This window comes from Pleuronectes platessa, unplaced genomic scaffold (assembly GCF_947347685.1).
Source record: "Pleuronectes platessa unplaced genomic scaffold, fPlePla1.1 scaffold_283, whole genome shotgun sequence".
Taxonomy (NCBI): domain Eukaryota; kingdom Metazoa; phylum Chordata; class Actinopteri; order Pleuronectiformes; family Pleuronectidae; genus Pleuronectes; species Pleuronectes platessa.
The window spans coordinates 15,001-32,500 of NW_026518940.1; the positions used below are offsets into that span (position 1 = coordinate 15,001).

General features: G+C 48.5%; 1 protein-coding gene across 4 annotated transcripts in view; it reads left to right on the forward strand.

Annotated features, from left to right (window-relative positions):
• LOC128436316 (E3 ubiquitin-protein ligase RNF123) overlaps positions 1 to 9,339 on the forward strand; it is a 19,014-nt gene extending 9,675 nt beyond the window's left edge. For all 4 annotated transcript variants that reach the window (XM_053418109.1, XM_053418107.1, XM_053418108.1 and 1 more), the window contains exons 18-31: positions 1 to 40; positions 201 to 272; positions 1,052 to 1,172; positions 1,455 to 1,556; positions 2,451 to 2,551; positions 2,712 to 2,901; positions 3,426 to 3,571; positions 3,809 to 3,892; positions 5,086 to 5,193; positions 5,393 to 5,570; positions 7,838 to 7,912; positions 8,018 to 8,105; positions 8,647 to 8,734; positions 9,232 to 9,339. The exon at positions 1 to 40 is cut by the window's left edge and continues 22 nt beyond it. In XM_053418109.1, coding sequence (XP_053274084.1) covers positions 1 to 40; positions 201 to 272; positions 1,052 to 1,172; positions 1,455 to 1,556; positions 2,451 to 2,551; positions 2,712 to 2,901; positions 3,426 to 3,571; positions 3,809 to 3,892; positions 5,086 to 5,193; positions 5,393 to 5,570; positions 7,838 to 7,912; positions 8,018 to 8,105; positions 8,647 to 8,734; positions 9,232 to 9,324 — 1,486 coding nt within the window. In that variant the 3' untranslated portion in view covers positions 9,325 to 9,339. The remainder of the gene's footprint in view (positions 41 to 200; positions 273 to 1,051; positions 1,173 to 1,454; positions 1,557 to 2,450; positions 2,552 to 2,711; positions 2,902 to 3,425; positions 3,572 to 3,808; positions 3,893 to 5,085; positions 5,194 to 5,392; positions 5,571 to 7,837; positions 7,913 to 8,017; positions 8,106 to 8,646; positions 8,735 to 9,231) is intronic.
• Positions 9,340 to 17,500: the final 8,161 nt, after the last annotated feature.

Genomic DNA, 17,500 nt, shown 5'->3' on the forward strand with positions numbered 1-17,500 from the left:
AATCCTGAGGCTGCTGCTAAATAACAAAGACAAAACGACGGTATGTTCTTCATCTTCATCACAGCATACGACAGACGTCTTCATCATTCACCATCATAACTGTCTGCTGCTTCACAGACTGTGTTTAATAAGTGTGAGTGTGAGTGTTGTGTATGAGAGTTGTGCGTTATTTGCAGACGTCACCTCTCTCTATCTTTCAGGGAGAAGCGTCTCGTTATATTTTCCTCAACAAGTTCCGGAAGTTCCTGCAGGAGAATGCCAGTAACAGAGGGGTGAGCATCACTAACAACACAACTTAACAACTTAACAACACACCAGGGAAACCCAACCAGACGTGCAGGTACAGCGACTGATGTACCGGAGCAGGTTGCCTTCAAAATAAGAGCCCTGTCCTTAGTGTTCCGCCTACAGCTGGACATCCTGCTCTTTGACACGTGTCTCAGGAGACATGGTCAGAATCACTCATCACTATATGATCTACACTGTGAGCCTCAGGTGCTGCCCTGTCGCACAAATGTACTTACAAACAGAGCAACACAAACACATTAAGAGATAATCATTCACAGTGTATTTAACTTAAAAGTATTAATACAAAGTGTAAAATAAACATTTTTAAATTTTCACTCATATTTTCCACCAGTTGTTTGTTGTTGTCGTCATAATTCTACAATGATGTCATTACCGGTAGTGACAAAAAGTGTTTTTCTCTTTCTGCTGATCTCAGTGTTCAGTCCTCTCCATAGAAAACGTAGAGTAGAGCAGGGGTTAGTGACGGACTGATCTCAGACTCTATGGTTTGTCAGGGTTTATTTCCTCTAGTGTTATTCAGGGTTTTATGCTTCTGTGGTGGCGACACCCAGTGGCCGGAGGCATTGTGTGTTCAGGTTGTTCGTCGCATGTTTGTAACACAATATCTCAAGAGCACCTAGATGGAATCTCTTCAAATTTGGTACACATCTTAATTTGGACTCATAGATGAACTGGTTTGTGTTCAGAGGTCATAGGTTGTGTGTGTGTGTGTGTGTGCGTGTGCGTGTGTGTGTGTGAGCAGCACCCCACAGCTCTGTGTCCTCCTGAGTACATGGTGTGTTTCCTGCACCGCCTCATCACGGCGGTGAGAACCTGCTGGGACGAAGGGAACAGGAAGTCTCTGGGCAGCGTGAGGAGTGAAGGTAACAGATGATCACGTGATCAGGTTTTTATTTCTGATCCAATTCGTACATATTTGATTTATCGTCTTCAACCAGGAAATAAATGTGAGTAGATTGTTATATTTCTGTGTTTTATAGCTTCATGTAAAGTTTCTTCTCATTCTCTCTCTCTTTTTTATTTCTGGTTCTCTCGCTTTTCTTTATTCCTTGTGCTCTCTACTCTTTATTTTATCTGTCTCTCTCTGTCACTCTCTCTCTCTCTCTCTCTCTCTCTCTCTCTCTCTCTCTCTGCTGTTGTTTCAGAGGCGTACGTCCCCCCTCAGCTCTTCTACAATGGGAAGGTGGATTACTTTGACCTTCAAAGACTGGGGGGGCTCCTCTCCCACCTCAAGAAAACACTCAAAGGTTTGTACACACGTCTCTCTGTGGTACCTGTGTTCTGATTGGCTGGTTGGTCAGTACCTGTGTTCTGATTGGCTGGTTGGTCAGTAACTGTGTTCTGATTGGCTGGTTGGTCTGTACCTGTGCTCTGATTGGCTGGTTGGTCAGTAACTGTTTTCTGATTGGCTGGTTGGTCTGTACCTGTGCTCTGATTGGCTGGTTGGTCAGTAACTGTGTTCTGATTGGCTGGTTGGTCTGTACCTGTGCTCTGATTGGCTGGTTGGTCAGTACCTGTGCTCTGATTGGCTGGTTGGTCAGTAACTGTGTTCTGATTGGCTGGTTGGTCTGTACCTGTGCTCTGATTGGCTGGTTGGTCTGTACCTGTGCTCTGATTGGCTGGTTGGTCAGTACCTGTCTTGCGGCAGGTATACCAGCTCTGACTCTTCCTCTCAGTTTAAATGATGAAGAAGAAATGAAGCGATGCTGTTTCTTCTCACTTTGATGATGAAGATGATGACACTGTAGTGTTCTCTCCACCAGAGGGAGCTGCTGCTTCGTGTTGTTTTTCTCACTGAGATCAAATCAACCAGAACAAAGTCAAACTTCAGAAAGTGAATCATCTGTTGTGTGTTCAGGCGACTTTACATGTTCATGTTTATGAAATATTAGTGCAAAGCAGCATCACTGCTACGTCTCACAGTCAGTCAGGTTTATGAAGGTGCTTCCCTGACATGTGTCATGCATGTAGAATGGGTCATGTTTCCTCTGGAGACTGTGTCACCTGACACGTCCTCAGCTCTGATCACCACAAACTCTCTTCACATCTTCGTCTGTGTCTTCATCGTGTGAGTCAGCACTTCTTCACCAGAGAGGTTTGTTTATGTGTCTTCATGTTTGTGTCCCGTGTTAATCCACCAGATGATTTGGCGAGTAAAGCCAACATCATCATCGACCCTGCAGAGATCCAGGCCGCGTCCATGGACGACCTGGACGAGGACGAGGAGAGCGGAGCAGCACAGGTTGGTCCACAGGCATCTTCATTCTCATTATTATTATATTTTATTGAATATAAAAAGGAAATAAGATGAATTATAAATCTCATAACTATGATTATGTCTCAGAAGTCAGCACCTGGTGGTGTTTTCCTCAGTTTGTGTTGTCTGGTCACTTTGTCATCAGAGGCCGTTCGGGGCAGCGATGGGCGGAGCTCTGGCGAGGCCCAGCTGGTTGAGTTCTCCCACTTTGGGACGGGCCAACCGGTTCCTGAGCACGGCCGCCGTCAGCCTGATGACCCCCAGACGACCCCTGACGCAGCCCGAGAAGGTGAAGGTCCGCACGCTGGCTGTGGAGCAGAGGACGGAGGAGGACAGTGAGTACCTGAAGCTCCTTGAACAACAGGAATCATCTGTTATCTGAGTGTTTTGATTCTCATGTCAGTGAATCTCAGGCAAGATGTTCAGTCAGAGGTTTTCTGACCTGTAGAAATAATCAAGATAAACATCTACAGAGTGATAAATGCTTTCTGATGGCAGGTCTCAGATCAGCTGACTGTTGGACATGTCAGATCAGCTGAATGTTGGACATGTCCTGATGGCAGGTCTCAGATCAGCTGAATGTTGGACATGTCCTGATGGCAGGTCTCAGATCAGCTGAATGTTGGACATGGCAGATCAGCTGAAGGTTGAACATGTCCTGATGGCAGGTTTCAGATCAGCTGACTGTTGGACATGTCAGATCAGCTGAAGGTTGGACATGTCCTGATGGCAGGTCTCAGATCAGCTGAAGGTTGGACATGTCCTGATGGCAGGTCTCAGATCAGCTGAAGGTTGGACATGTCCTGATGGCAGGTCTCAGATCAGCTGACGTCTCCGTTCTGTGGTTTCTGTCCTGTAGTCGAGGGTAGCCATGGTAACGATGGCCTGTTGCTGGGGCGACCAGTGGAGGAGCCCGAGCAGCCATTGGCCGACAAGTCGCTGCTGGAGATCGTGGACGGGATCGTGATGATGTACAACCTGAGCGTCCACCAGCAGCTGGGGAAGGTGAGCGGCAGAGACAGGATGTCCATGTGGAGACGGACAGGAATGAACCTCTGAAATATGAGAGACATTAAATAATCAGATCTTTTGCTTTAAAGTTTGAAGACGTTCGATCGATGGGGAAATGATAATTGATGGACATGTGTCATGAAGCTACATGGTTCTAGCATTACATGTCTTTTACATTTAGAACTGAGTATCTGGACTTGATCATCAGGACGTTCTTCCTGTCTCTTGCAGATGGTGGTGGTTTCAGACGACGTCCATGAATACGCTGTGGCACTGAAGGACACAGAGGAGAAGATCGCTCGCTGCCCCGCACGAGTGAGTCCTGTTTCCCTTTGTGAACATAAAGCTGAGAACCAGTGAGAACCAGTGAGAACCAGTGAGAACCAGTGAGAACCAGTGAATACAAGTGAATACAAGTGAAAACAAGTGAGAACCAGTGAGACCCAGTGAGAACAAGTGAGAACAAGTGAGAACCAGTGAAAACAAGTGAAAACAAGTGAAAACAAGTGAAAACAAGTGAGAACCAGTGAAAACCAGTGAGACCCAGTGAGAACCAGTGAGAACAAGTGAGAACCAGTGAAAACAAGTGAAAACAAGTGAAAACAAGTGAGAACCAGTGAGAACCAGTGAGAACCAGTGAAAACCAGTGAGACCCAGTGAGACCCAGTGAATACAAGTGAATACAAGTGAAAACAAGTGAAAACAAGTGAAAACCAGTGAGAACCAGTGAATACAAGTGAAAACAAGTGAAAACAAGTGAAAACAAGTGAAAACAAGTGAGAACCAGTGAGAACCAGTGAGAACCAGTGAGAACCAGTGAATACAAGTGAATACAAGTGAATACAAGTGAAAACAAGTGAGAACCAGTGAGACCCAGTGAGAACAAGTGAGAACAAGTGAGAACAAGTGAGAACCAGTGAGAACAAGTGAGAACCAGTGAGACCCAGTGAGACCCAGTGAGAACCAGTGAGACCCAGTGAGACCCAGTGAGAACCAGTGAGACCCAGTGAGAACAAGTGAGAACAAGTGAGAACCAGAGAGAACCATTGAGAACCATTGAGAACCATTGAGAACCAGTGAGACCCAGTGAGACCCAGTGAGACCCAGTGAGAACAAGTGAGAACCAGAGAGAACCATTGAGAACCATTGAGAACCATTGAGAACCAGTGAGAACAAGTGAGAACAAGTGAGAACCAGTGAGAACCAGAGAGAACCATTGAGAACCATTGAGAACCATTGAGAACCATTGAGACCCAGTGAGACCCAGTGAGACCCAGTGAGAACAAGTGAGAACCAGAGAGAACCATTGAGAACCATTGAGAACCAGTGAGAACAAGTGAGAACCAGTGAGAACAAGTGAGAACAAGTGAGAACCAGTGAGAACAAGTGAGAACAAGTGAGAACCAGTGAGAACAAGTGAGAACCAGTGAGAACAAGTGCCTCAAGTGACCTGTGACCTGTGACCTGTGTCAGTCTGGTAAACTGGTCCTGCTGGTTGTGTCCCTCAGAGATCAGACATCCTGGACGAGCTGCAGAAGAGTCAGAAGGTTTTCTCAGAGAAGCTGAATCACCTCAGCAGGAGACTGGCCTGGATCAACGCCACCATCTACTCCAAGGTCATCACTGTCATCACTCATCACTCATCATATTCACCACACACTCATCATCTCATCACATTCACCATACACTCATCACATTCACCACACACTCATCACTCATCGCTCATCATCTCATCATCTCATCACACTCATCACACTCATCACACTCATGACTCCTCACCCTCATCACTGTGTGTGTGTGTGTGTGTGTGTGCAGGAGAAGATGCTGGATGTGTACTGGCTGCTGTGCGTTTGCATTCGCACAATCGAACACGCAGACAACACGGGCTCCTTGTTCGCCTTCACTCCTGAGTTCTACCTCAACGTGGCCATGAACGCCTACAGCGCCCTGAAGAACTACTTCAGCCCGGCCAACAGCATGGAGGAGCTCCCAGGTGACACATAGGTCCCAGAGGACACATAGGTCCCAGATGACACATAGGTCCCAGAGGACACATAGGTCCCAGATGACACATAGCTCCCAGGTGACACAGAGGTCCCAGGGGACACAGAGGTCCCAGATGACACATAGGTCCCAGGGGACACAGAGGTCCCAGATGACACAGAGGTCCCAGAGGACACATAGGTCCCAGATGACACATAGCTCCCAGGGGACACATAGGTCCCAGGTGACACAGAGGTCCCAGGGGACACAGAGGTCCCAGATGACACATAGGTCCCAGGGGACACAGAGGTCCCAGGGGACACATAGGTCCCAGATGACACATAGCTCCCAGGGGACACATAGGTCCCAGATGACACATAGGTCCCAGGTGACACAGAGGTCCCAGGGGACACAGAGGTCCCAGATGACAAATAGGTCCCAGGGGACACAGAGGTCCCAGATGACACAGAGGTCCCAGATGACACATAGGTCCCAGAGGACACATAGGTCCCAGATGACACATAGCTCCCAGGGGACACATAGGTCCCAGATGACACATAGGTCCCAGGTGACACAGAGGTCCCAGGGGACACAGAGGTCCCAGATGACACATAGGTCCCAGGGGACACAGAGGTCCCAGGGGACACATAGGTCCCAGATGACACATAGCTCCCAGGGGACACATAGGTCCCAGATGACACATAGGTCCCAGGGGACACAGAGGTCCCAGGGGACACATTGGTCCCAGGTGACACATAGGTCCCAGGTGACACATAGGTCCCAGGTGACACATAGGTCCCAGGGGACACAGAGGTCCCAGGTGACACATGGGTCCCAGGGGACACAGAGGTCCCAGGTGACACATAGGTCCCAGGGGACACATAGGTCCCAGGTGACACATAGGTCCCAGATGACACATAGGTCCCAGGGGACACAGAGGTCCCAGGGGACACATTGGTCCCAGGTGACACATAGGTCCCAGGTGACACATAGGTCCCAGGTGACACATAGGTCCCAGGGGACACAGAGGTCCCAGGTGACACATGGGTCCCAGGGGACACAGAGGTCCCAGGTGACACATAGGTCCCAGGGGACACATAGGTCCCAGGTGACACAGAGGTCCCAGGGGACACAGAGGTCCCAGGGGACACAGAGGTCCCAGGTGACACAGAGGTCCCAGGGGACACAGAGGTCCCAGGTGACACAGAGGTCCCAGGGGACACATAGGTCCCAGATGACACATAGCTCCCAGGGGAAACATAGGTCCCAGGGGACACAGAGGTCCCAGGTGACACATAGGTCACAGGTGACACATAGGTCCCAGGGGACACAGAGGTCCCAGGTGACACATAGGTCCCAGGGGACACAGAGGTCCCAGGTGACACATAGGTCCCAGGGGACACATAGGTCCCAGGTGACACAGAGGTCCCAGGGGACACAGAGGTCCCAGGGGACACATAGGTCCCAGGTGACACAGAGGTCCCAGGTGACACAGAGGTCCCAGGGGACACATAGGTCCCAGGTGACACAGAGGTCCCAGGGGACACATAGGTCCCAGGTGACACATAGGTCCCAGGTGACACATAGGTCCCAGGGGACACAGAGGTCCCAGGTGACACATAGGTCCCAGGGGACACAGAGGTCCCAGGGGACACATAGCTGCCAGGGGACACAGAGGTCCCAGGTGACACATAGGTCCCAGGGGACACAGAGGTCCCAGGTGACACATAGGTCCCAGGGGACACAGAGGTCCCAGGTGACACAGAGGTCCCAGGGGACACAGAGGTCCCAGGGGACACAGAGGTCCCAGGTGACACAGAGGTCCCAGGGGACACAGAGGTCCCAGGTGACACATAGGTCCCAGGGGACACAGAGGTCCCAGGTGACACAGAGGTCCCAGGGGACACATAGGTCCCAGGTGACACAGAGGTCCCAGGTGACACAGAGGTCCCAGGGGACACATAGGTCCCAGGTGACACAGAGGTCCCAGGTGACACAGAGGTCCCAGGGGACACATAGGTCCCAGGTGTGCTGGTGACAGTAAAACAGGATGTGGCTCTCAGATGAGTCATCACACGAGACAGGGCTGCTGCTGTTCCTAATACTCGGAGCCTTCAAATCATTCAGGACAGACTAGCAGCAGCAGCTTTGTCATCCGGTCTCATCAGGTATCAAACACTGTGAAGTGACATCACTTCCTGTGTGTCACACTCACCTTTCCGTTTGAGTTTGTGTTCACGACGACAGACTTAATGTTTGTCCCCTTCTTCTCTTCAGGTTACGAAGAGACACTGACTCAGCTGGCTGCCATCCTCGCCAAACACTTTGCTGATCCACGCATCGTCGGAACAGGTTACACACACACACACACACACACACACACATACACACTTTATTTATGGTGCATAACCGCCGGTATCGACTCTAACGTGTTGTATTTAACGTCTCTTCTCTCAGACATTAAAGATTCTCTGATGCAGGCCCTCGCCAGCTACGTCTGCTACCCACAATCCCTCAGGGCAGTGGAGAGGATCCCCGAGGAGCAGTGAGTGTCTGTTTGACCGTCACAGCTTCAGCTGCTTGTTTTCACTGTTCAAACACCAACAACTGTTTATTTATCAGAACAAACACATCCTGAAAAAACAGGTTCAGCACCAGAGAAAACTGCGTAGGTTTGGTTAGAGGACATGAATCATTCATGTTCCAGGTTGAATCCTCTCTGTTAACTCTTCATTTCTCTCTCACTATAAAACACATCCTGGTATTTACACCTGAATCTCTGTGTTTCTCTCCCTATAATACTTTTCTGACGACTCATTCAGTGTCCAATCAGAAAGCTTCTGTAGTTTTGAACTTCCTCCCAGTGATTATGAGTTCTGTCAGCTAGCGCCCGGTACATAGAGCTACACCGTCACATCCGTTGGTTCAATCCACAGTCGTAGGTGAAGGGGGTGGAGTCATGAAAACAGAGAGCTGGAGTTATGACTCCCAACATTAAACTCATGGTCACTGTCAAGGGGAGCTATTGGCTGCTGTAAACGACCAATCAGCATCCACGATCTGAATCGCATCTGATCTGATTATAGACGAGTCGCCATGATGAGGAACCTGCTGGCTCCGTATGAACAGAGACCGTGGGCCCAGACCAACTGGATCCTGGTCCGACTGTGGAGGGTGAGACACACACAACCACAACCACAACCACACACAGCTACCCAGACAACCACAACCACATACACACAACCACACACAACCACAGACACAACCACAATCACACACACAACCACAACCACATACACACAACCACAACCACACACAGCCACACACAACCACAACCACAACCACACACAGCTACCCAGACAACCACAACCACATACACTCAACCACACACAACCACAGACACAACCACAATCACACACACAACCACAACCACACACAACCACAACCACACACACACACACACACACACACTCTCACACTTGTTTACACACGTAACTTCCACATACTACGATGTCCTTTACATAACGTCTGTTATGTGTAATGTTTTAAATGTTGTTCTGCGGATGTATGACATCATCATAGACAGTGTGATTATCACACTGCTGCTCAGTGTGTCTGTGTGTGTGTGTGTTGACTGTGTCATAAACATCTGTGTTGTTGTGTTTTTTCAGGGTTGTGGTTTTGGATACAGATACACTCGTCTTCCTCACCTCCTGAAAACCAAACCTGAGGACGCCAACCTTCCCAGTCTGCAGAGTAAGTGACATCTGTGACCATCAGCTGTGATGTCAGTCGAAACACAAACCCACGTGAAACCCACACGTGTGCACGTGACACACGTTTCATATTTGACATTAAAATGATGACAAGGATGTGAATATTGAAACAGCCAATCAGGTCACGGTCAGTGACCAATCAAAAGACACGTCAGCCACTGACCCCGTCTCGTTTCAAGAGCACGTTTGTGAGTAGTGAGTAATGACCTGGGGTTCACTGTAGTTCCCTTTAGTAACCTCTGGTTCCCTGTAGTAACATATGGTTCCCTGTAGTAACCTCTGGTTCCCTGTAGTAACCTCTGGTTCCCTGTAGTAACCTGCGGTTCCCTGTAGTAACATATGGTTCCCTGTAGTTACCTGTGGTTCGCTGTAGTAACCTTTGTTTCCTTGTAGTAACCTGCAGTTCCCTGTAGTAACCTGCAGTTCCCTGTAGTAACCTCTGGTTCCCTGTAGTAACCTCTGGTTCCCTGTAGTAATCTGCACTTCCCTGTAGTAACCTCTGGTTCCCTATAGTAACCTCTGGTTCCCTGTAGTAACCTCTGGTTCCCTGTAGTAACCTCTGGTTCCTTGTAGTAACCTATGGTTCCCTGTAGTAACCTCTGGTTCCCTGCAGTAACCTCTGGTTCCTTGTAGTAACCTGAAGTTCCCTGTAGTAACCTGCGGTTCCCTGTAGTAACATACGGTTCCCTGTAGTAACCTCTGGTTCCCTGTAGTAACCTGCGGTTCCCTGTAGTAACCTCTAGTTCCCTGTAATAACCTCTGGTTCCCTGTAGTAACCTTTGTTTCCTTGTAGTAACCTGCAGTTCTCTGTAGTAGCCTCTGGTTCCCTGTAGTAACCTCTGGTTCCCTGTAGTAACCTCTGGTTCCCTGTAGTAACCTGCGGTTCCCTGTAGTAACCTCTAGTTCCCTGTAATAACCTCTAGTTCCCTGTATTAACCTCTGGTTCCTTGTAGTAACCTGTGGTTCCCTGTAGTAACCTCTACTTCCCTGTAATAACCTCTGGTTCCCTGTAGTAACCTGCGGTTCCCTGTAGTAACCTCTACTTCCCTGTAATAACCTCTGGTTCCCTGTAGTAACCTGCGGTTCCCTGTAGTAACCTCTAGTTCCCTGTAATAACCTCTAGTTCCCTGTAGTAACATCTGGTTCCTTGTAGTAACCTGTGGTTCCCTTTAGTAACCTTTGTTTCCTTGTAGTAACCTGCAGTTCCCTGTAGTAGCCTCTGGTTCCCTGTAGTAACCTCTACTTCCCTGTAATAACCTCTGGTTCCCTGTAGTAACCTCTGGTTCCCTGTAGTAACCTGCGGTTTCCTGTAGTAACCTCTAGTTCCCTGTAATAACCTCTGGTTCCCTGTAGTAACCTCTGGTTCCTTGTAGTAACATGTGGTTCCCTGTAGTAACCTCTGGTTCCCTGTAATAACCTCTGGTTCCCTGTAGTAACCTCTGGTTCCCTGTAGTAACCTTTGTTTCCTTGTAGTAACCTCTGGTTCCCTGTAGTAACCTGCGGTTTCCTGTAGTAACCTCTGGTTCCGTGTAGTAACCTCTGGTTCCCTGTAGTAACCTGCGGTTCCCTGTAGTAACCTCTGGTTCCTTGTAGTAACCTGTGGTTCCCTGTAGTAACCTGCAGTTGCCTGTAGTATCCTGCGGTTCCCTGTAGTAACCTCTGGTTCCCTGTAGTAACCTGCGGTTCCCTGTAGTAACCTCTACTTCCCTGTAATAACCTTTGGTTCCCTGTAGTAACCTGCGGTTCCCTGTAGTAACCTCTAGTTCCCTGTAATAACCTCTAGTTCCCTGTAGTAACCTCTGGTTCCTTGTAGTAACCTGTGGTTCCCTTTAGTAACCTTTGTTTCCTTGTAGTAACCTGCAGTTCCCTGTAGTAGCCTCTGGTTCCCTGTAGTAACCTCTACTTCCCTGTAATAACCTCTGGTTCCCTGTAGTAACCTCTGGTTCCCTGTAGTAACCTGCGGTTTCCTGTAGTAACCTCTAGTTCCCTGTAATAACCTCTGGTTCCCTGTAGTAACCTCTGGTTCCTTGTAGTAACATGTGGTTCCCTGTAGTAACCTCTGGTTCCCTGTAATAACCTCTGGTTCCCTGTAGTAACCTCTGGTTCCCTGTAGTAACCTTTGTTTCCTTGTAGTAACCTCTGGTTCCCTGTAGTAACCTGCGGTTTCCTGTAGTAACCTCTGGTTCCGTGTAGTAACCTCTGGTTCCCTGTAGTAACCTGCGGTTCCCTGTAGTAACCTCTGGTTCCTTGTAGTAACCTGTGGTTCCCTGTAGTAACCTGCAGTTGCCTGTAGTATCCTGCGGTTCCCTGTAGTAACCTGCAGTTCCCTGTAGTATCCTGCGGTTCCCTGTAGTATCCTGCGGTTCCCTGTAGTAACCTGTGGTTCCCTGTAGTAACCTCTGGTTCCCTGTAGTAATCTGCACTTCCCTGTAGTAACCTCTGGTTCCCTATAGTAACCTCTGGTTCCCTGTAGTAACCTCTGGTTCCCTGTAGTAACCTCTCGTTCCTTGTAGTAACCTATGGTTCCCTGTAGTAACCTCTGGTTCCCTGCAGTAACCTCTGGTTCCTTGTAGTAACCTGAAGTTCCCTGTAGTAACCTGCGGTTCCCTGTAGTAACATACGGTTCCCTGTAGTAACCTCTGGTTCCCTGTAGTAACCTGCGGTTCCCTGTAGTAACCTCTAGTTCCCTGTAATAACCTCTGGTTCCCTGTAGTAACCTTTGTTTCCTTGTAGTAACCTGCAGTTCTCTGTAGTAGCCTCTGGTTCCCTGTAGTAACCTCTGGTTCCCTGTAGTAACCTCTGGTTCCCTGTAGTAACCTGCGGTTCCCTGTAGTAACCTCTAGTTCCCTGTAATAACCTCTAGTTCCCTGTATTAACCTCTGGTTCCTTGTAGTAACCTGTGGTTCCCTGTAGTAACCTCTACTTCCCTGTAATAACCTATGGTTCCCTGTAGTAACCTCTGGTTCCCTGCAGTAACCTCTGGTTCCTTGTAGTAACCTGAAGTTCCCTGTAGTAACCTGCGGTTCCCTGTAGTAACATACGGTTCCCTGTAGTAACCTCTGGTTCCCTGTAGTAACCTGCGGTTCCCTGTAGTAACCTCTAGTTCCCTGTAATAACCTCTGGTTCCCTGTAGTAACCTTTGTTTCCTTGTAGTAACCTGCAGTTCTCTGTAGTAGCCTCTGGTTCCCTGTAGTAACCTGCGGTTCCCTGTAGTAACCTCTAGTTCCCTGTAATAACCTCTAGTTCCCTGTATTAACCTCTGGTTCCTTGTAGTAACCTGTGGTTCCCTGTAGTAACCTCTACTTCCCTGTAATAACCTCTGGTTCCCTGTAGTAACCTGCGGTTCCCTGTAGTAACCTCTACTTCCCTGTAATAACCTCTGGTTCCCTGTAGTAACCTGCGGTTCCCTGTAGTAACCTCTAGTTCCCTGTAATAACCTCTAGTTCCCTGTAGTAACCTCTGGTTCCTTGTAGTAACCTGTGGTTCCCTTTAGTAACCTTTGTTTCCTTGTAGTAACCTGCAGTTCCCTGTAGTAGCCTCTGGTTCCCTGTAGTAACCTCTACTTCCCTGTAATAACCTCTGGTTCCCTGTAGTAACCTCTGGTTCCCTGTAGTAACCTCTGGTTCCCTGTAATAACCTCTGGTTCCCTGTAGTAACCTTTGTTTCCTTGTAGTAACCTCTGGTTCCCTGTAGTAACCTGCGGTTTCCTGTAGTAACCTCTGGTTCCGTGTAGTAACCTCTGGTTCCCTGTAGTAACCTGCGGTTCCCTGTAGTAACCTCTGGTTCCTTGTAGTAACCTGTGGTTCCCTGTAGTAACCTGCAGTTGCCTGTAGTATCCTGCGGTTCCCTGTAGTAACCTCTGGTTCCCTGTAGTAACCTGCGGTTCCCTGTAGTAACCTCTACTTCCCTGTAATAACCTCTGGTTCCCTGTAGTAACCTGCGGTTCCCTGTAGTAACCTCTAGTTCCCTGTAATAACCTCTAGTTCCCTGTAGTAACCTCTGGTTCCTTGTAGTAACCTGTGGTTCCCTTTAGTAACCTTTGTTTCCTTGTAGTAACCTCTGGTTCCCTGTAGTAGCCTCTGGTTCCCTGTAGTAACCTCTACTTCCCTGTAATAACCTCTGGTTCCCTGTAGTAACCTCTGGTTCCCTGTAGTAACCTGCGGTTTCCTGTAGTAACCTCTAGTTCCCTGTAATAACCTCTGGTTCCCTGTAGTAACCTCTGGTTCCTTGTAGTAACATGTGGTTCCCTGTAGTAACCTCTGGTTCCCTGTAATAACCTCTGGTTCCCTGTAGTAACCTCTGGTTCCCTGTAGTAACCTTTGTTTCCTTGTAGTAACCTCTGGTTCCCTGTAGTAACCTGCGGTTTCCTGTAGTAACCTCTGGTTCCGTGTAGTAACCTCTGGTTCCCTGTAGTAACCTGCGGTTCCCTGTAGTAACCTCTGGTTCCTTGTAGTAACCTGTGGTTCCCTGTAGTAACCTGCAGTTGCCTGTAGTATCCTGCGGTTCCCTGTAGTAACCTGCAGTTCCCTGTAGTATCCTGCGGTTCCCTGTAGTATCCTGCGGTTCCCTGTAGTAACCTGTGGTTCCCTGTAGTAACCTTTGTTTCCTTGTAGTAACCTGCAGTTGCCTGTAGTATCCTGCGGTTCCCTGTAGTAACCTGCAGTTCCCTGTAGTATCCTGCGGTTCCCTGTAGTAACCTGTGGTTCCTTGTAGTAACCTCTGGTTCCCTGTAATAACCTCTGGTTCCTTGTAGTAACCTCTGGTTCCCTGTAGTAATCTGCACTTCCCTGTAGTAACCTCTGGTTCCCTATAGTAACCTCTGGTTCCCTGTAGTAACCTCTGGTTCCTTGTAGTAACCTATGGTTCCCTGTAGTAACCTCTGGTTCCCTGCAGTAACCTCTGGTTCCTTGTAGTAACCTGAAGTTCCCTGTAGTAACCTGCGGTTCCCTGTAGTAACATACGGTTCCCTGTAGTAACCTCTGGTTCCCTGTAGTAACCTGCGGTTCCCTGTAGTAACCTGTAGTTCCCTGTAATAACCTCTGGTTCCCTGTAGTAACCTTTGTTTCCTTGTAGTAACCTGCAGTTCTCTGTAGTAGCCTCTGGTTCCCTGTAGTAACCTCTGGTTCCCTGTAGTAACCTCTGGTTCCCTGTAGTAACCTGCGGTTCCCTGTAGTAACCTCTAGTTCCCTGTAATAACCTCTAGTTCCCTGTATTAACCTCTGGTTCCTTGTAGTAACCTGTGGTTCCCTGTAGTAACCTCTACTTCCCTGTAATAACCTCTGGTTCCCTGTAGTAACCTGCGGTTCCCTGTAGTAACCTCTACTTCCCTGTAATAACCTCTGGTTCCCTGTAGTAACCTGCGGTTCCCTGTAGTAACCTCTAGTTCCCTGTAATAACCTCTAGTTCCCTGTAGTAACCTCTGGTTCCTTGTAGTAACCTGTGGTTCCCTTTAGTAACCTTTGTTTCCTTGTAGTAACCTGCAGTTCCCTGTAGTAGCCTCTGGTTCCCTGTAGTAACCTCTACTTCCCTGTAATAACCTCTGGTTCCCTGTAGTAACCTCTGGTTCCCTGTAGTAACCTGCGGTTTCCTGTAGTAACCTCTAGTTCCCTGTAATAACCTCTGGTTCCCTGTAGTAACCTCTGGTTCCTTGTAGTAACATGTGGTTCCCTGTAGTAACCTCTGGTTCCCTGTAATAACCTCTGGTTCCCTGTAGTAACCTCTGGTTCCCTGTAGTAACCTTTGTTTCCTTGTAGTAACCTCTGGTTCCCTGTAGTAACCTGCGGTTTCCTGTAGTAACCTCTGGTTCCGTGTAGTAACCTCTGGTTCCCTGTAGTAACCTGCGGTTCCCTGTAGTAACCTCTGGTTCCTTGTAGTAACCTGTGGTTCCCTGTAGTAACCTGCAGTTGCCTGTAGTATCCTGCGGTTTCCTGTAGTAACCTCTGGTTCCCTGTAGTAACCTGCGGTTCCCTGTAGTAACCTCTACTTCCCTGTAATAACCTCTGGTTCCCTGTAGTAACCTGCGATTCCTTGTAGTAACCTCTAGTTCCCTGTAATAACCTCTAGTTCCCTGTAGTAACCTCTGGTTCCTTGTAGTAACCTGTGGTTCCCTTTAGTAACCTTTGTTTCCTTGTAGTAACCTGCAGTTCCCTGTAGTAGCCTCTGGTTCCCTGTAGTAACCTCTACTTCCCTGTAATAACCTCTGGTTCCCTGTAGTAACCTCTGGTTCCCTGTAGTAACCTGCGGTTTCCTGTAGTAACCTCTAGTTCCCTGTAATAACCTCTGGTTCCCTGTAGTAACCTCTGGTTCCTTGTAGTAACATGTGGTTCCCTGTAGTAACCTCTGGTTCCCTGTAATAACCTCTGGTTCCCTGTAGTGACCTCTGGTTCCCTGTAGTAACCTTTGTTTCCTTGTAGTAACCTCTGGTTCCCTGTAGTAACCTGCGGTTTCCTGTAGTAACCTCTGGTTCCGTGTTGTAACCTCTGGTTCCCTGTAGTAACCTGCGGTTCCCTGTAGTAACCTCTGGTTCCTTGTAGTAACCTGTGGTTCCCTGTAGTAACCTGCAGTTGCCTGTAGTATCCTGCGGTTCCCTGTAGTAACCTGCAGTTCCCTGTAGTATCCTGCGGTTCCCTGTAGTATCCTGCGGTTCCCTGTAGTAACCTGTGGTTCCCTGTAGTAACCTCTGGTTCCCTGTAGTAATCTGCACTTCCCTGTAGTAACCTCTGGTTCCCTATAGTAACCTCTGGTTCCCTGTAGTAACCTCTGGTTCCCTGTAGTAACCTCTGGTTCCTTGTAGTAACCTATGGTTCCCTGTAGTAACCTCTGGTTCCCTGCAGTAACCTCTGGTTCCTTGTAGTAACCTGAAGTTCCCTGTAGTAACCTGCGGTTCCCTGTAGTAACATACGGTTCCCTGTAGTAACCTCTGGTTCCCTGTAGTAATCTGCGGTTCCCTGTAGTAACCTCTAGTTCCCTGTAATAACCTCTGGTTCCCTGTAGTAACCTTTGTTTCCTTGTAGTAACCTGCAGTTCTCTGTAGTAGCCTCTGGTTCCCTGTAGTAACCTCTGGTTCCCTGTAGTAACCTCTGGTTCCCTGTAGTAACCTGCGGTTCCCTGTAGTAACCTCTAGTTCCCTTTAATAACCTCTAGTTCCCTGTATTAACCTCTGGTTCCTTGTAGTAACCTGTGGTTCCCTGTAGTAACCTCTACTTCCCTGTAATAACCTCTGGTTCCCTGTAGTAACCTGCGGTTCCCTGTAGTAACCTCTACTTCCCTGTAATAACCTCTGGTTCCCTGTAGTAACCTGCGGTTCCCTGTAGTAACCTCTAGTTCCCTGTAATAACCTCTAGTTCCCTGTAGTAACCTCTGGTTCCTTGTAGTAACCTGTGGTTCCCTTTAGTAACCTTTGTTTCCTTGTAGTAACCTGCAGTTCCCTGTAGTAGTCTCTGGTTCCCTGTAGTAACCTCTACTTCCCTGTAATAACCTCTGGTTCCCTGTAGTAACCTCTGGTTCCCTCTAGTAACCTCTGGTTCCCTGTAATAACCTCTGGTTCCCTGTAGTAACCTTTGTTTCCTTGTAGTAACCTCTGGTTCCCTGTAGTAACCTGCGGTTTCCTGTAGTAACCTCTGGTTCCCTGTAGTAACCTGCGGTTCCCTGTAGTAACCTCTGGTTCCTTGTAGTAACCTGTGGTTCCCTGTAGTAACCTGCAGTTGCCTGTAGTACCTGCTGCGGTTCCCTGTAGTAACCTCTGGTTCCCTGTAGTAACCCTGCGGTTCCCTGTAGTAACCTCTACTTCCCTGTAATAACCTCTGGTTCCCTGTAGTAACCTGCGGTTCCCTGTAGTAACCTCTAGTTCCCTGTAATAACCTCTAGTTCCCTGTAGTAACCTCTGGTTCCTTGTAGTAACCTGTGGTTCCCTTTAGTAACCTTTGTTTCCTTGTAGTAACCTGCAGTTCCCTGTAGTAGCCTCTGGTTCCCTGTAGTAACCTCTACTTCCCTGTAATAACCTCTGGTTCCCTGTAGTAACCTCTGGTTCCCTGTAGTAACCTGCGGTTTCCTGTAGTAACCTCTAGTTCCCTGTAATAACCTCTGGTTCCCTGTAGTAACCTCTGGTTCCTTGTAGTAACATGTGGTTCCCTGTAGTAACCTCTGGTTCCCTGTAATAACCTCT